At 48.6% G+C, this 18,410-nt stretch overlaps 1 protein-coding gene and 1 long non-coding RNA gene across 3 annotated transcripts; one reads left to right on the top strand and one right to left on the bottom strand.

The window, feature by feature from the left end:
• The first annotated feature begins 2,338 nt into the window (after positions 1 to 2,338).
• Positions 2,339 to 11,428, top strand: LOC127297628 (uncharacterized). Its single transcript, XR_007849307.2, has 3 exons — positions 2,339 to 2,515; positions 2,642 to 2,868; positions 10,603 to 11,428. It is a non-coding gene; the product is annotated as an uncharacterized lncRNA (long non-coding RNA).
• On the bottom strand, positions 3,202 to 11,233 carry LOC127297627 (ABC transporter G family member 48). Of its 2 annotated transcripts, none has more exons than XM_051327938.1 (19): positions 10,727 to 11,233; positions 9,635 to 9,717; positions 9,250 to 9,334; positions 8,863 to 9,153; positions 8,690 to 8,780; positions 7,672 to 8,572; positions 7,417 to 7,577; positions 7,191 to 7,294; positions 6,900 to 7,065; positions 6,695 to 6,808; positions 6,448 to 6,542; positions 5,986 to 6,318; positions 5,586 to 5,876; positions 5,397 to 5,480; positions 5,067 to 5,200; positions 4,686 to 4,913; positions 4,405 to 4,576; positions 3,767 to 4,021; positions 3,202 to 3,669 (listed from the first exon to the last, which is right to left on the bottom strand). In XM_051327938.1, exons 1-19 carry the CDS (start codon positions 11,231 to 11,233, stop codon positions 3,400 to 3,402), a joined length of 4,365 nt encoding a protein of 1,454 aa, XP_051183898.1. In that variant the 3' UTR covers positions 3,202 to 3,399. The 2 variants fall into 2 exon arrangements, with proteins under 2 accessions (XP_051183898.1, XP_071675660.1); XM_071819559.1 differs by having other exon boundaries at positions 6,448 to 6,556; positions 6,697 to 6,808.
• Positions 11,429 to 18,410: the final 6,982 nt, after the last annotated feature.

Below are 18,410 nucleotides of genomic sequence, written 5' to 3'. Positions count from 1 at the left end.
CATAAGAAGGGCTTCCATATGGTCCATTGCTGGGAGAAGCTCATGGACGCGCAAAAGTGGAAGAAAAGATTTGCGGCCTAGGATGAAGCTGTGAAGAATGGGACAACGGTTAACCTCGACGGCGAAGACAACGATCATGGCCGTCAAGCCCTTCCACCTCGTCCCCGAGGCCATAAGGCTACCAAGGCCGTTCTAGCCCGGGAGGCACAGGCCATTACGTTCACCCAGAGCTTGGAGAAGATGATGGCGGAGAATCATGCCGCCATGGCTACTAGGAACGAGAAGAAGCATATGGAAAAAAAGGCCGCAGCTGCCATCTATCTCAACCTCACGAAAGAGGTTATTGAGGTCCAAAGGATGGACGTCGAGGCCAAAAAGGCAGACGCCGAGACCAAATTGCGTGACGCCGAGGCTAGGAGGATGGACACCGAGGCCAAGACCGGTGCAGAGGACAAGGATCATGCTAGCTCACTTGAGCAGCGTCGACGATAACTCCAGGACCTGGTTCATGAAGATGCGCGCTGAAATCCACGCGCGAGACGCCTCATCAGCGCGGCCAATGTCTAGCACCATGGCCCCCTTTTGGACTTCATAAGCTGTTCAGGCCTTGTTGTGCCCCTTTTGGATTCCACTTTGCACCGTAGCATGTGAAAAGTGTGATGAATTTATTTCAGACCTCAATTTGACGTAATTTGAGGCTATAACAAATTTGAGCTAATTTGAGGCTACAATCACTTTTCTGAATTTTTGAAACTAAACTGGCACACGTCGAAAATGCGTCGGCCGCTGGAACCACCCGGTGCAAACGGACACACAACCATTTCGACCTCCACGGGCCGATGCAAACGGGCTCACGGACATTTCGACCATCCAAAATGCGTCGGGTCCCGTTAGGGCATCTCCAACCGCGCGACCCAAACCGCGCCCGCGCGTCCGTTTGGGTCGAGCCGGACAAAAACGCGGCCCAGCGCGGGGACGCACCGCAAAAGCGGACGGCCGCGGCGTCCGGAACGACGCAAACCCGGCCCAAATCTGGGCTAGGTTTGCGTGGCCGCGGATGGTACGCGCCGTCCGCTCGCGTCCGCGCGCTGGTCGCCTCGTCTCCCTTGGGCCCACCTGTCGGTGACCAGGGAGACTATTAAATGGGGACTGGAGGGGATCTGGCCCTCCACTCCAGTCCCCACTCCACTCCCCGAGCAAAACCGCCGCCATGGCCCCGAAGCGATGGTTCGCTCCCGGAGTGAACGACGACGAGGCGAGCAGCAGCCGCCGTCGTCCGCCGGCGTTGCGGCCGTCGGTCGGAAACCAGCGCGGCCTCCACATCGGAGAGGGCGCCGGCGGCGGTGCGGCATTGCCGCAACCGCCGCCTCTCCTCCTCGAGCCGAAGCCGGAGTCCTCGGAGGAGGACCCGGACCTCCGCGCCGCCCTGATCATCTCGGCGGCGGAGGAGGGCGAAATGGCCGCACCTCGGTGCGGCCATTCGCACCTCCGAAATGGAGGAGGCGAAATGGCCGCACCTCAGTGTGGCCATTCACACCTCCGAAATGGAGGAGGCGGCGCGGCGGGAGGTGGAGGAGGCGGAGGGCTGGGAGCTCTACGCCCAGGCCCTCCAGGCGCGACAGGAGGAGGAGGAGGAGGCGGCGCGGCGGGAGGAGGCCAGGCGCCGCGCCGACGAGCGGCGCCGCCGCCGGGAGGACGAGCGCCGCGCCGACCAGCGGCGGCGCGCCAGAGGAGCGCGCCGCGCACAGCGGGAGAGGCGCGAGCCGCCTCGGGGAGGAGGCGCCGCTCCGTGCGCCGCCGCAGCCGCGGGTGGCTCGGACCCCACTCGCCGTGGGAGGAGGCCCTGTGGTCTCCGTGGCCGGAGTCCCCGGCGCGGTCGAGCCACTATGAGCGCCTCGCCGCCGGGGACGTCGACGACGTCGCCGACGACGCCCACAGGGGCTAGGCGGCGCACCGGCGGCCACCGCGCCGGCGACCAAACCCTAATAGAATGTTTTTAAATAGTAGTTTAAATTTAAAAGCCCATATAGGGGCTTCTTTTGTTAGTTTTATTTGTCCAAAATAGGGCTATGTACAAATTTGCCCAAAATAGGGCATATGTTCAATATAATTTCGTTTAAATTCGTATTTTCTTTTGTTTTCCTGTTTCTACGTTTTTTGCGATGCGTCCGCACGTTGGGCGCAGCGCGCGACCCAAACGGACACGCGGACGCGTCCGCGTGTCCGCTCAGCCACCCAAACGGCCCAAACCGGACGGCCCAGCGCATCCGTTTGGGTGGCGCGGTTGGAGATGCGGTTAAAGATGAGCTAAGATATATCGGTCGCAGATATAGGGCGGGTAGTGGAGGTGCTCTGTCGCCTCCTCTCTTCTCCGATGAGAAAAACCAAAAGTGAGAGGGAGAGGGGAAAAAGATAGTCGTTACTTGCTCGCTACCCCGTCTCGCAGCCGCGGCGCATGCAAGCAAATCTCGTGGACGGGGCTTTGGGGGCGCTCGATCCGCGGAGGAAACCCTAGGTACGGACGGCTTCCGCCGGTTCTTGCTCGCTACCCCGTCTCTCCCGCTTGAATTCGTTCCCCATTCCGGTGCGAGGCGATGCTGATTTTATTAGGTTTTGTGGCGGGGTGTAATTTCCTCTGCAGGTTGGTGCATTCGGGAGCTGCGTGTCGAGATGCAGAACGCCGAGACGCTCTCCCTCACGTCACCGCGCTCGCCCACGGGGGGCACCACCTCCGCGCCGCTGCAGCAGTACGACCAGCAGCAGCAGGAACGGCGGGCCGCGGCCGCCAACTCGAGGGCAGGCGGCGGTGGAGCTCCGGTGAGGCAATACTGCGGCGGCATTCCGGGAAGGCCGTCAAGCTTAACGAAGGTGAGGCGGCGCTCGATCTGTTTGTGCTATGTCTAATTAATAGCTTACCTATTGGTATCGAGCTTTCTTTTAGAGCCTGGCGTGCTCGATTAGGAAGTGATCAGTTAGTTATGCGTGCTTTTTTTTTAGAGCTTAACAAAGGTGAGGGTTAGCTTTGCATGCATGGAGCAAAGCAAATCGGCTGTCCCATTTGCGTGTTAATTGGTGCTCCTGAGCTGCCTATAGGGGATCGATTTCGTCAGATAGCGACAGCTATAATCTGGCAGCGTAGAATTCTTCTCTGTTGATTGAATTAGTTATCAGTATTCTGGTTGCATCTGTTACCCTTTGAGAGACAAAATAGACACTGTACTTCCCATATAACAGTAGTAGTAATACAAGTGTACCACTATTGAATTCCAGCAGAGATTATAGAATCTCTCTGAATATCAAGCATGCACACACGCATCCCAAGACCTACACACACACACACAAAGAAGCACAACGCACACTAGATTTCTGCATAGCAACAATAAAAAAAATGCTCACTGCCTAACGTTTTTGGAAGTTTAGGACTTTGATGGAGTAGCCAAAGACGAAGAAGAAGAGAATGATGTAGGCAAAGTGAGCTAGCACAACATAGCCAAGGAAATCATGCCGCATTCCCATAGTATCTTCCAAATATTGCTTCAATACCACGGGGTTCCCACCAGGGACTGAAAGCCTAGCATTGTTCTCGCCAAACTGTGATGCAACAACACCATAGATTGTCCAGGACACTGGGTTAGCCCAGTAGTACCACCTCCACCAAATTGGTATTGCCTGCAACAACAACAGCCATCCAAACATCCATCACTTTGGTTATTCATCCATAAATTTGGTTCATAAAATGCAACAAGGTTAATCTAAGGTTGCTCACCGTCCTGATAATGAGGAACCCAGCAAATAAGTTCCAAAGAGGCATTACAAATGCTCCGATTATGTTCGCGAGCATTGAAGATGGGGTCAATGCCACCAACATCATGCCGAACAATGTGAAGTAGTTGAAGCTTGCAATAATGAAGAACAAGAAGTAGAAGAACTTGTCTGCTTTCCAATCATATCCAATCATCGAATAGAGGAGGACTGTGTACAAAATCCCCTGCAGGGTGTTATAGATGATCTCCACACTTGTCTGCACAAGTAAATATTTGCACAGTGAGAATGGATGGGTTTAGATTTGCTCATATCCAAAATATTCAACAAATATCTCAATTCAAACCACACAAACAAACTTCAACCTTTCACTACCTTTAGTTTCTCGAACTCATTCCACTTTAGAAACTATAATAATGTTAATTCATTCATTTTGTAGTGTCCAATATACCGCATATATCTATTCATAATTGATTCCTAGTTATTTACCTGACTTATTGCGAATCATAAATATTTGGAAATTTATGCTCATTATATTTTGAATAGGAGGGATCATTCCTTTCACAAAAAACAAACCCAATGCATCCAAATACTCCTATTTCAACCAAAATGATTATTAGGTTAAGGCGATCAATATATTACCTGGGCAAATGCATAGGCTAGTGGAGAGTACATCCCTGCTGCCTTTTCACGGTAGAAAACGGTTCGCTCGATTGACACAACAGGTTGAACTGTCATGGAATTAGAAGCACCAAGGAAGAAGACAGCGGCATAAGTGGCTCCAAGTAGATTCTTAAAATCTTGTTGTGATTCTCTGCCAAAAAAAACACACAAAAAGTATTAGTGCATTCATAAGATCTAATGTGCCATCTTTCAACAGCGGCAGTCCCAAGTCTCAACAATAGCAAGGAATGGGATCATACAATTTTGTTCCTTTCTGCCAAAACACCGTGCCAAATACAAGAGCATTGAGCAACGTCATAAGAAAGCGCATGGAATTGTGGGGTGGATTCTTCCAGTAAGATTTGTATTGCTTCCAGAAGTTTGCAATACACTGGTTGTAGAAATTCTGAGAATACTTTGTAGGAAAAGAAAGATCCTGAGAACCTGGTGGGGGAATGCTCAATTCCTTGATAAGTTCTTGGTTTACCCTGGTCATATTAACAAATGTGAACTCAGTGCGGATAGTATCAATGAAAAAAACTGCATTTTTTGCGCATCGTTTCGAGAGTGTATTTTTTAATGCAAATGACAACCACTAGTTAAAATGGTAAAATGTTACATTCAACGACTGAGTTACATACCTATAAAGAGATGAATTAGCATATATTTCAGCAAAATTCATGTCCAAGCGAGCCTCGGCTAAAGGGGAGCTAACTTCCAGCATCCATGTTGCTGGATTATATCCTTCTGTGATTTTTGGAACACCTGGAATTGCCTGCAATGCAATCATAGACTCCTGGGTTATTTTTTATTTTACTTTTTTTTGCACCTCTAAGAAGTTCTAGGTCCCGTTTTTTGTTTAGTGTTTTTTTATCCCACAGGATCATATTTGTAATCAAGTTATTTTCCCAATTAAAAATTAGCAAAACCTTGGCTACTCCTAACCCGAACATGTTATCAAAGGAGCTCACCTCAAAATATTCAACTAGTTTATGAGAGCTAGGACCAAGTTCACCAGCATAAATAACATGTCCTCCTCTTTTCAAAAGTAGAAGCTACAAAAGGAACAAAGTTGTCAGTTACTCATGTTTCTTCAGCGAAAGTAGTTATCACATCATAATATAGAGATAGATAAACAGAAAGATACATAGAGATAGTACCTCATCAAAAGACTCAAATATATCGATGCTAGGTTGATGGATTGTGCAAACCACAGTACGCCCAGTGTTGACTGTATTTCTCACTGCTCGCATGACAATTGCTGCGGCTCTAGCATCAAGACCGGAAGTTGGCTCATCCATGAATATTATTGAAGGATTTGCTACCAGCTCCACGGCAATTGTCAGTCTCTTTCTTTGTTCAGTTGATAAGCCATCAACCCCAGGGAGACCGACCATAGCATTTCGTAACTCATCAAACTCTACAAGGGTCATGACTTCCTCCACAAACATCTGTGTGGTTGAAGATTATTTTTTAGAACACCCACAATAGAATTAATTTGAAGTTTCAAATATGTAGAACGTTGCATTTTTTAGTCTGCAACATATTTTGAATATATACCTTTCTTGTCTTCTCATCAACGTCTGATGAAAGACGTAGCCAAGCTGAGTAGAGAATGGATTCATATACAGTAACATTTGGGGAATGGATATCAGTCTGTTCACAGTACCCACTAATGCGGGCAAAAGTTTCTTGTTTTTTAGGGTAACCAGAGAGGGTGATACTTCCTTCAATAGATCCACTAGTTTTCCTTCCCGCCAGCACGTCCATTAGAGTGGTTTTCCCAGCTCCACTCACACCAACTAATGCTGTTAAAGATCCTGGCCTGAAAGTACCACTGATATCAGAGAGCAACTGGAGACGATTTTCTCCGAATCCTTGCTCCCTCATTTCCTGAAACACAAGGTGTCACATTTTAATGTTAGACCTATTTTTATCCACATATGTGCCTAATCCTACTATACAAGCCACACGGTTATGTCATAATAAAATATGTGATAGGAAGAAGGTAGGTATGCTTACTGAAGGCATGTCCACATAATAGTTTACATGGTTGAAACAAAGAGAAAGAGGCTGGAAAGGCAAGACAACTCGTGACTGGGTTGCCCTATTTGTGTCTTCATTAGTACCCGCAGAAAATGCAAATGAAAAGAGTGATTAGTTAGTATTACTATTAAGGTGTCAATTGAATTGATAAATATTGTATGAGCTTATAGTTATATAATAGGCGCTGCTATATTCTAACAAGGAAACTTAAAGATGAACACACCGATAGGCATTGCAGATGTCGTAGTAGATGTTCCATTTGCTTCTAATATTTGCTCTTTTTTTGTCTCATTCTCATTCTCTTCGTCTGGAACTAGTGTTTTTGAGCTACCGCTGGCTGGAAGAGAAGAACATATGATCGTGTAAGCACCTTGCTTTTCAAGGCATCAAACAATAATCTCGGCCAATAGAAAAATAATGGTACTCACGGCTCAAGTATGTAAGGGCCAAAAGATAGAAGATATTGAACAAAATAGTGAAGCCTACAAGGGCTCCTACACAGAGCCAAAATCCCCAATCTTCAGTAAACAAGCCACCTGATTTAAGAATAGCCTTGCCTATTGTTGGTGCATCAATAGAAGTGTCGTTGTTTGGCTGTAGTAAAGAAAAAAGAATCACATCAGCTGAGATGTTGTCACCTTTATAATACTTGGATATAATGCTTCCCTTTGGAGTTCATAAAAACAATATACACAGCACAGTGTTCTGAGAAAACTTACAATGGCCCACCTACTGGAAAGGAACTCATTGACTGATATCGCATTCTGACTGTACATCATAGGAGATGACCAATAAGCCCAGATCCAATATGGTCTAATATCACCTATGCACATCAAAATAAGGGACATAGAAGGTTACTTCTATCAATACAAATGAGGTGCATATAGATGTTAATCATGCGTATCTAGGGTTGAATAAATGATTTTGTCATGACAACATGCGTACCTCTAGGGATGAGAAATCCTCCAAATATGAAAACAATAAGGAGCACAAACATCCCAAAAGTGTTGGCCACAACCATTGATTTCAAAACAGCTCCCAACAATCGGAACAATGCCATTGCCATTTGGTGAGTAGCGAAGAAAGCTAAAAGCTGACGAAAGAACCTAAAATGAGAAGAAAGATGAACAATGTAGTTAAATTTAAAAACTTAAAATTCAAATGTTGAAGAGAACACACATAATATATACGGTGGGATACCTTCCTGCAGCAGGTGCAAAGCCCATCACATAGTACGTGAGGATGACATATACCCCGGCCTCCACAAGCGAAACAGGAAGTTTTAAAATGATGTTTGCCAGTCCATAGCTCCAAGGGGGGAAGAACAATAGATCCCTTTGTTTGTATAACGTTGGAAGTGTCTTTATAGTTAGTTGTATCTCAGCAAACCCGTTGAACAAGATAGAGATTAAACTGAAGGACAGAGCTCCGGAGAATTTGACACCGTCTGAGATTTGTCTATGGGGCATCTTTGTTCTTAAGAACACAGTCATAGCCATGAGCCCGAGGATGACCAATTGGGTGACCTTGAATATGTAGATGAAGGAGTTACGTTTCATCAGTAGCATCTCTCTCGACATCACTGCCTTGAGTGACTCCAAGCTAGGTTGCCCATACTTTTCGATGGTCAACGCAGCTTGATGGGTTTTGGATTTTTCAAAAGGAATTTGCATCTCCTTGAGCATTTGTTGGCCTACATGGAATGACTTGAAACTTTCAGCAAACTCTGGGACTGACACATAACGATACTGCTCCTCGGCAAGGCACCAGTATTGTTGCTGGTCTTTCTTGGAAGTGACCTCTTGAAGGAAATCAGCAACTCCTTTCCTCTCAGGACATCGGAATCCAAAAGATTCAAAGAATTCCAAGATGTTCTCGCGTGGCCCATGGTATACTATGTATCCCTCTGATAGAAGAATTATGTCATCAAACAAGTTGTAGGTCTCAGGCGGTGGTTGTAGGAGCGAGATCATCACAGTGTCATTCATCACATGAACCAATTGCCTTATATACTTTACAATCTGAAATGTGCTAGAGCTATCCAAACCAGTGGAAATTTCATCCATGAACAAAGCCCTTGCGGGTCCTGTTAACATTTCCCCTGCCATCAATGGAAGCACAAATCAGCTAAGCATAACATAAATTAAAACAGAAAGTCCTTTTCCACAATCAATAGTGATTAGGCATTTTAATATTTACTTGTTGTGTCCATGCATACCTGTTGTGACACGCTTCTTTTGCCCACCGGAAATTCCTCTAATCATGTCATCACCGACCATGGTATCAGCACAAACGTCAAGCCCAAGCACCTGCGAACGAGATTTCTCTTAGAATGAATGAGAAGAATTTTCTTAGAGAGTTCCTTAATGAACATAATAGTTAGAGCCACACCTTCAGAGTAAGATCTGTAATAATGTTACTCTCCTGTCCTTGCACTGCAGTAGCTTTCATGAAAGCGTCGATCTCGGGATCTGGCTTTATGCCAGCATTGCGTTCCCTCACGGCGAGCTCCGCAAGCATGTCATATCTGGAACCGATGCCTAAGCATCGTCTCGAGAAATCCAATGTCTCTCTTACAGTCATCTCTGCATTGTGGAGATCGTATTGACTAATATATGCACTTGTCCTCTCAGGATAGAACTCCGAAAATGTATGACCACAATATGTTATGCTGCCAGATACCTGGTGTGTTACAGTATCAACAAGATAATGATTAGTTTTATTCCTGTGTGTGTAGCCGTGAAGCATAGGCAAAATAATTAAGAAGATGAGTTAAACCTTGAGGCTTTTGTCAAGCTTGCCGGTAAGGGCTCGCATAAGTGTGCTCTTTCCGGAAGAAGGGGGTCCAAGAAGAAGAGTCATCCTAAAACAACACACGTGTCAGATTAATATACATGAGGACAGCAAACGGTCAAGTTTCATGCAAGAAGGTAAAGTTGATTCGTAATTAATACTGATTTTGGGTAAATCACTGGCCTATCTAAGTGCTCCTATAGCAAATTGATATCACCCCATGATGCATTAGAGACATGATGGTGAGATAATAGGCTCGTTATACGGTTTCTGATATTGGCGGCATAACAATAATAGTACTACTAGTAATAATAAATCTACAATAGTATTAGCAGCGGAGGGAAGAAGGTGACTATTTCTTTTTTGTTACCTTGATGGTTTGAGGATGCCGTTGACGTGTTGGAGTATGTGAACGGTTCTCTTGTTGGAGGAGCCAAGTCGTCCAATAAGGCCCTGTAGTGGTGATGGTGTTGTGTAAGTGAATCATATGGCATTCAATTAATCCATGATGATGACATAATTAGAAGTAATGGATACCAATGTTAGAAACAAGCAAGGCAGCACGGTAGTACTAGTTGATTTTGGAAGTGAGAAGTGACTCTAGGTTTCCTTTGGTTGAATCAACTCCCTGGTGAAGCAAGAAAAATGGTTTGACCTGGGTTCTTAGAGACATTTTATCTAGCAGCTCCAGGTTGCTGCCATCAGCTGGAGTCTTCAGATGTGGGGATCTACACGCAGGTTCCTCTCTAGGCGACAGATGGATTGATGTCATAATTAGTTTTCAACCTGCTGAACATGTGCCTATTTCTGGTTTGCTCTCCTGCTCCTGTCCTTGGTAACTACCATGTGCGGAGGACCCCCGGCAAAAATTTAGTTGTTCGCAGCTTAATTATTCCTCCACCGACTGGCACCGCGAATCTGCGACCGCAGGTGCAAAGGACGTTATCCATGGTCTGGTGTGTGTTGGTTTCACCGGAAGGTAAGACTAGCTGTAGCTTGTTTGTAGGGTGGAGAGAGAAGAGGGGAGGAGTAAGAAGCTGTGGGAGGGATGAAGTGAGCAAGTCCAATAGGGGGCAGTGGCTTCTTTTTATTTGCGGGTAAACAAAAAAAATATAATAAGCGGACCCAGCTAGGTAGCGCCGTTGTACAGTGGTCTGGAAACATATATGGTGCAAATCTAAAGTCACTTTTTATGATACTTTTTAGTATTCGTCAACAAAGTCGTTTGTTATTCGAGTTCAAATCACAGTTATTCGTCATTAAATAATAGTTGGACTGAACATAACATGGATCCATGCATGTGTTGGCCACTAATTGCTGAATTTGCTCTGTTATCAGGAATTGAAATCCAGGAAGTCTTACATGCTAGCAATTTGGTTTTAGCTGGCTATCTCAAATGATGGGATGCGGAAAGAAGAAGATTAAAGAGGAAAACAAAAGATGAAGAGGAGCAGATATATACCTGTAGGAAGTTGGTGACACTGTTCAACAGTGTGGGCAGCGCCCGGCTGGCAACGACAGCATCGACCTCAATGGAGAGATCCTGGTACCTGACCTCGATGGCTGGGAGCTCGATGCCAACCGCATCCACCCGCTCCCTGAGCGTCCTGAGGAACTGCTCGCTGTCATCCTGAAAGACGCGCTCCAGCAGGGCGCGGCCAGCTTCCCCGCTGGCGAGGTGCTGGATGTCCACCAGGCCCGTGCCTTCCTCATTGTGGGTGTGGAGCTCATGGTCGTGGTCGTCACGGAGGACAGCCCGGCGCATGCGGTCATAGGTGGGAAGCTTCTCGAGGGCCGCCCAGCGGAGGTTCTCCTCGTCGTCCTGGTCATGCCGGGATGCGGCGCGCTGGAAGGGGTCATCCGTGTCCGGCTGCCGGAGCGAGCGTGCGATGGATGAGCTCCAGCTCGTGTTGCTGCGGCGGCTGCCGGACAGTGCCCCCGGCAAGCCCCCTAACCCGACGCTTGCCATGTCTACCTTTCCTCTAGTGCTAGCGAGCTAGGTGTTCAAGAGAAGCAGCTGGGATTGATGTCAGCTGGGATTGTTGTTGCATGTGCAAACGTTAGATATGGTTGTGCATGTTAAAACGATGGATCTCCTGGCTTTGCTTTATACTCTGCTTCCACTGATCTTCTAGATGGCCTGAATAAACTCAGGGTCGTCAACGGTCGTCCCTCTTGCCGTGGAGGTCCGTTACTCCGATCGACTAGTCAAGCCCGCCCCGTGCTTCACCTTACTGTTAGCCAATTAGGCAAGTCAGACTTGTAGGCTGCATGCTATGTTTTCTCGGAATCTTCCAAATGTAGTATAACTATTTTCTCCGTTTAAAATTGTTCCTTGCCCTCGCTAACACGCATACTCACTGCAATTAGTAGTAACGGGACGCTGACAGGGGAAGCATCCTGCAATTAGATGCATGCCTCAGGTCACGGACGGACAAAGCTGTAAGCCCCTGCTACTCTCTGTATAGATCAATCCACGACAATTGAGTGTATAATCTGGATACAAGTTGCACAGCGTCTCGCTGGCGAGAGAATCGCGAGATCGCGAGAGGAAGAAGAGATAGGTGGGACGAACCCAGTCAATTACAACTTAATTCCATCATGCCCCTCCCTCTGCGTTCCTGACCCCAATTAGACGAGGTCCTTCAGCCGGTCATGCGTGGTGATGGGCCGTGGGCCTTGGGCTGTGCCTGCCTGATGGGCCAGACGGATGCGCTGTCTCTCATCAGTTCTTCTCTTCGACTTCAGAGCTTCAGTCAACAAGGGTAGCGTGACATTACTCCCTCCTCCAGTATCGGCTTGACCCCAAGCCGGAGCATCAGGGAATTGGTTGACCATGAGGAACAACGATTCCCAAGATGTGCAGTTGCTTGATAGACCACTCCATTGCAGTTGCACTTGAGGAATCATTTTGTTGCCGCGGCGAACCATACGTTCCCCCACGATCGTCTGCGGTTGTACCTGTACATGCATACGCATTAGAGCAATTGGGATCGATGTACTGACCTCATCAATGGGTTTCACAGCTTTCTTCAATTGCGATACGTGCACAACTGGATGAATCCGTGCTGTCGGTGGCAGCTGCAACTTGTATGCTACTTTGCCAATCTTCTGCAGAATCAGATAAGGCCCGAAGAACTTGAAGCCCAGCTTCTGAGATGAACGCATTGCCACTGATGTTTGGACATATGGTTGCAAGCGCAGGTACACACGATCACCCACTGAGAATTCCCGCTCGCTTCGATTTTTGTCCGCCTGGCACTGCATTCGGCGTTGAGCACGTTCCAGGTGTTGTTTGATCAAGGGAATCATGTCTGCCCGCTCTTTAAGCCATCCTTCCACATCTGTTTTGCCAGGCAACGATTCCAGTTGGGTTGCAAAGTGGCGAGGTTTGCGTCCATACAGCACCTCAAAGGGTGATTTTCCTAGAGCTGAATGGTGTGTTGTATTGTACCAATACTCAGCTTGCGGGAGCCATTTCGCCCATTGCTCTGGCTTGGCATGGACCAGACAGCGCAGGTAGGTCTCCAAGCATTGGTTGAGCCTTTCAGTTTGCCCGTCGGTCTGCGGGTGGTACGAGGAGCTGAGATTGAGAGTGGTGTCCGCCAAACGAAATAGTTGCTGCCAAAATTTGCTGATGAATATTTTATCTCTGTCGGAGATAATCACCTCAGGTAAGCCGTGATTTTTATACACATTGTCCACAAATATTTGTGCTATGCTTGCTGCTGTGTAAGGGTGTCTGAGAGGCAAGAAATGTGCAAACTTGGTAAATTTGTCGATCACCACCAAGATTGTGTTGTATTTGTTTGATGTGGGAAGTCCCTCAATGAAATCAAGGCTGACAGTATGCCAAGCTGATGGAGGAATCGGAAGAGGTTGGAGACGCCCAGGTAGCTTGACATGCTCACTTTTGGCCTGTTGACAAATTTGACAGGCTGCCACATACTGCACTACATCTTTCTTCAGACCTGGCCATGTGAAGGACTGTTTAATTCGCTGATAGGTGGCTAAGACACCGGAATGTCCACCCAAGCCACTGTTATGTAGTGCCAACATCACTGCTGTATGCGCGTCTTTGTTGCTGCCCAACCACACTCTGCCTTTGAATCGAATAATGCCATCCTGCATAGAGTAGCCTTGCTCGTTGAAGCCAGTGATGCTGAGCTCTGTTACTAGTTCCTTTGCTCTGTCATCTTGCTGGTAGCCATCGATCACTGTTTCTACCCATCTCGGGCGCACGACAGATACAGAATAAGCAGATTGGTTGTGTGGCCGTCGGGAGAGAGCATCCGCGGCTCTATTGGTAGCTCCCTTCTTGTAGACCACTTTGTATTGCAAACCCATCAGTCGGAAGAAAGCTTTCTGTTGGATTACTGTATTGAATTTGTGATCACCCAGGTGAATCAGGCTACGGTGATCGGTATGGATGGTAAATGGTCCATGTCGGAGGTATGCTTTCCACTTGTCAATTGCCATCAGTATTGCCAGACATTCCTTGTCGTAGATTGACAAGGCTTGGTTCTTGGGGCCCAGAGCTTTGCTCAAGAATGCCAATGGGTGCCCATTTTGCATTTGGACAGCGCCCACTCCTGATATGCAAGCATCTGTCTCGAGGATGAACTCTTTGGTGAAATCAGGGAGCGCCAACACTGGAGCTTGCACCAGAGCATTTTTTATCGCAATAAATGCCTCATCCACCACGGGTGTCCACAGGAATTGCGCATTCTTCTTCAGCAGATTTGTCAACGGGCGACAGAGAATTCCAAAGAATCTAATGAACTTGCGGTAGTAACCCGCCAACCCCAGGAATCCACGAAGCTGCTTGGTATTTGCTGGCCGCGGCCACCTTTGGACTGCCTCAATTTTAGCTGGATCCGTCGACACCCCTTCTGCTCCAATAATGTGTCCTAGATATTCGAGCGACTGTTTGGCAATGGAACATTTAGAGCGTTTGACAAACAACTGATGCGCTTCGAGCAGAGAGAAAACCTCAGCCAGGTGGCATGCATGTTCCTCCATCGACCTGCTGTATATCAAGATGTCGTCAACAAACACGAGGACAAACTTGCGAATCAGAGGAGCGAATATCTCATTCATGGCCGCTTGGAAGGTAGCTGGCGCACAGGTGAGACCGAAAGGCATGACGCGGAACTCATAATGGCCACTGTGAGTGCGGAAAGCTGTCTTGTGCTCATCTTCCTCAACAAGGCGAATCTGATGGTACCCGGACCTGAGGTCCAGCTTTGTGAAGAAGTTGGCGCCCGACAATTCGTCCAATAGCTCGTCAACGACAGGCATGGGGTAGCGATCTTTGACAGTGACCGCGTTGAGGTGGCGGTAGTCCACACAAAAGCGCCAGGTGCCGTCTTTCTTGCGCACCAAGAGCACTGGTGACGCAAAGGGGCTCTGACTTGTTCTGATGAGCCCTTGCTTCAGCATCTCTCGAATTTGGCGTTCAATTTCATCTTTCTGCTGCGGGGAATAGCGATATGGCTTGACATTAACTGGCTGGACTCCTGGAAGCAGCACAATTCTGTGATCATAAGAGCGGTGAGGCGGTAAGGTAGCAGGAGTCGCGAAGCAGACTGCATGCTCTTGCAGAACTCGTGCAATTTCAGGAGGTAACGCTTCAACACTTCCATTGTCAGACAATGAGCACAGTTGCACTATTTGTTCCAGTGCTCTGTCATCAGCTAACTGCCTCAACTCTTCCAGCGATATAGGAGCACACGACTTAGTATTGTGGCGAACACCACGTAAGTGCACACGCTTGCCCTTCCACTTGTAGCGCAGAGTTTTCTTTGTCCAATCCACCCACATGGGTGGTAAGCTCTCCAGCCAGTCCATGCCCAATACCATGTCGTAACTAGGCACATCGAACACTCTGAATGTGGTGCAAAACTTGTACCCTTGACACTCCCATTGAACATCCGGTACAGCTCGATCAACCTTTGTTCGCCCCCCATCAGCTACTGTCACAGTTACAGCCGGAATGCTTATTGTGGAAAGCCCCAGTTGTTTCACTACTGATGAACTGATGAAACTGCCTGCACTACCAGAGTCGACCAACAATAACACTTGTTTGTTCTTGCACAGGGCCTGCAAGCGCATACTCTTGTTGGATTGAACACCAGCCATTGCACATGGAGAGATATGCATTAGTGTTTCTTCCTCACTGGACTCTTCCACATCTTGATCAGAATCAGAAGCTTCAATTTGTAAGGCGGCCAATAATTCCTCCACTACATTGAGCGGCACAGTTTTGCTGCACTTATGTCCTGGTTGGTATTTATCCCCACAGGTGAAACATTCCCCTCGTGCACGGCGCTGAGCTCGAAGTGACTGAAATTTATCATCCCATGTTTTACCAGTTTTCTGTTTGTCCTCATTCAGTTTACTGCTGTCGGCTGCAGGAGATAGTATACCTTTGCCAGGGAACCCAGTTTTAGTGAATTGAGACTTGTAATCATGTCTGTAGCTCTTGTGAGAGATTGACTTTATTTCTTCCAGAATCTCCTCCTGTTTTTCAGCAAGAACTAAAGCAGCATCAACTGTTTTTGGATTATGTAAACGTATGGCACGCTGAATATCTTTTCTCAGACCACTAACAAATTTGGTAGCAAAGAAAGCTTCATCATAATGTTTGTTGTAAATCAGAACCTTATGTCTAATGCACTCAAATTTTTGGTAGTATTTGTCAATTGTTTCTGTTTGTTTACAGCGCTCTAGAGCTTCTAGGTATCTATGATGCTTATCCTTCCCAAATTTTGCATGAATGGCAACACATAACTCTTCCCAATTATCAATGTCATGCTCGGCTTCATATGATTGTAACCATAGAGCCGCATTACCAACGAAATGCATGGTAGCAAAGTTTGCCCAGGTCTCATGATCTACTTCATACAGGTCAAAGTATTTCTCACACAATTTTTTCCACCATTTTGGGTTTTCTCCATCGAAACGAGGAAACTCTGTTTTGGGAGGGCGAGATCTACTGTGCCCATGGCGTGATCCAAAAGGTGTTCTAAGATTGTAGGTTTCAGAGGCGTCACCCAAATCAAAGTTCACAGGTGTGTGAGGAGTAGTACGCGTACCCTTGTCCAGGGCAGTCGCTGGTGCTACTGAAGCACTAGCTACAATACCCTGGTGCAGATGTTCCTTGCCGGGCCACATAGGGCGAACTGTATTCACGTACGGGAGAGATGATGATGCCTCCAGCGTCGCCACCCGGGCACCCACAGCGTCGATGGACTGCTGGAGCGTGCGGATGGTGGTGTCGACTTGTGGCATCCACCCGCTGAGACCTTGGAGAGTCTCGTTGAGCAGCTTGATAGTAGTGTTTGTCTCCTCACTCTGCTTCCGCAACTCCGAGATGTTGGCTTGAACCTGCTCCATGATGACGTCGTTGCAGATCGCCCAAACACCTGCCTCCGAAGTGAGGGCCTGCCGCCTACGACGAGATACGCCTCCAATGGTGGGCTAATCTGGTGCCCGAGTCGGGATTTGACACCAAATTCACACCCCAAGCAGTCTACCGCCGCCTTACGCCGCCGTGGGGAGCACCTGACACGTGCTCCACCGCTGCCGCCGCAAGGAGATCGGGACTCGTGGGATCTGACGAGAGAGCCCAACCACGAACTCCGCTCAACCCCCGATTTCGCCACCAGAGCTTGCAGTCAGGAAGGGGAACAAATTTTGTTGGCTAATTTGTGGATCTAGGGCTCTGATACCATATGTAAGCCCCTGCTACTCTCTGTATAGATCAATCCACGACAATTGAGTGTATAATCTGGATACAAGTTGCACAGCGTCTCGCTGGCGAGAGAATCGCGAGATCGCGAGAGGAAGAAGAGATAGGTGGGACGAACCCAGTCAATTACAACTTAATTCCATCATGCCCCTCCCTCTGCGTTCCTGACCCCAATTAGACGAGGTCCTTCAGCCGGTCATGCGTGGTGATGGGCCGTGGGCCTTGGGCTGTGCCTGCCTGATGGGCCAGACGGATGCGCTGTCTCTCATCAGTTCTTCTCTTCGACTTCAGAGCTTCAGTCAACAAGGGTAGCGTGACAAAAGCCCAGTTGCCAGGAACTAGGAAGCCGGTTATCCATCAGACATCAGTGCCAGGAGAGTGCATGCACCTAGGTTTGTATTGTTTCCCCTGAAGCTGGAACTTGCCTCGGCCTCTGCATCGACTGATGCGTACGGCCTCTTATTTAATTATTAAAAGTTTCAGCATTTACAATTTACGAATCACAAAGGCTTGAAACATGAATCAACCACTTGGAAATGGCAAAGCGGTGCATAGATAAACTAATCATCCAGCAGTGATCCTAGCAACATGTCGCCATCTGCACCGGTTGTGTAAATCAGTAGCTGGTACATGAAAGCTTCCAGTGTACATGAGAAAACGACCCAGCCCTCCCGTAACTCCTCCCCAGCCCTAAACGCCGCTGCCGCCGCCTCTAGCGCCGCCGGGGCAAAGACCCTCGGGGCGTGGCAGCGGCGGGGGCCCTTCCTCGTCGACGCCTGGTGGACGGCGGCCGGATCCCCTTCCTCGACGCATGGCGGGCGCGCGGATGGGTTGGGCGGCGGCGGCCTGCGCTGCGCCCCTTCTCCCGTCGGCTCTCCTCGGCCGGCGCGGTTGGGATGGGCGGCGGCGACCAGCGCTGCGGCCTCCCTCCTCCCGTCGGCTCTCCGCAGCACTCCGACAGGGGCTGGTGGTGGGCGGCGGCCAGGCTATGGCCTGCGCCAATTTACCCCCGCCTCTCGCCGGTGAGTGGAGGCGATCTCGGGCTTCACCCGCGACACGAGGTCGCCCGTGGCAGCAGCCTTGGGTAAGACGGTGGAGGTGGCCCTCTTCTTCGCCGGAGAGGGTTGGCCTGCGGTTGGTGGTGGTGGATCTATCGATCTATCACCGCGTTCCGGCGGCGAGATGGAGATGCTTGGAAGCCGGCGACGGAGTCGCCGGTGGAGGGTTGGAGTGGCCAGCCCGGGATGGTCGCGGACGTGGGGGTCCGACCTGAATAAAGGCGGTGGTCCTAGGGTCTCTCTTGCGTGAAGAGGAAGACCTACCGGAGGCCTGGACTCGTGATCTAGCCGGAGTGTTGAGTTCCGGAAGGCTCCGCCGGCGAATGTAACAGTGC

This window comes from Lolium perenne, chromosome 4 (genome assembly GCF_019359855.2).
Source record: "Lolium perenne isolate Kyuss_39 chromosome 4, Kyuss_2.0, whole genome shotgun sequence".
NCBI lineage: Eukaryota > Viridiplantae > Streptophyta > Magnoliopsida > Poales > Poaceae > Lolium > Lolium perenne.
This window is presented reverse-complemented; position numbering and strand designations above follow the sequence as displayed.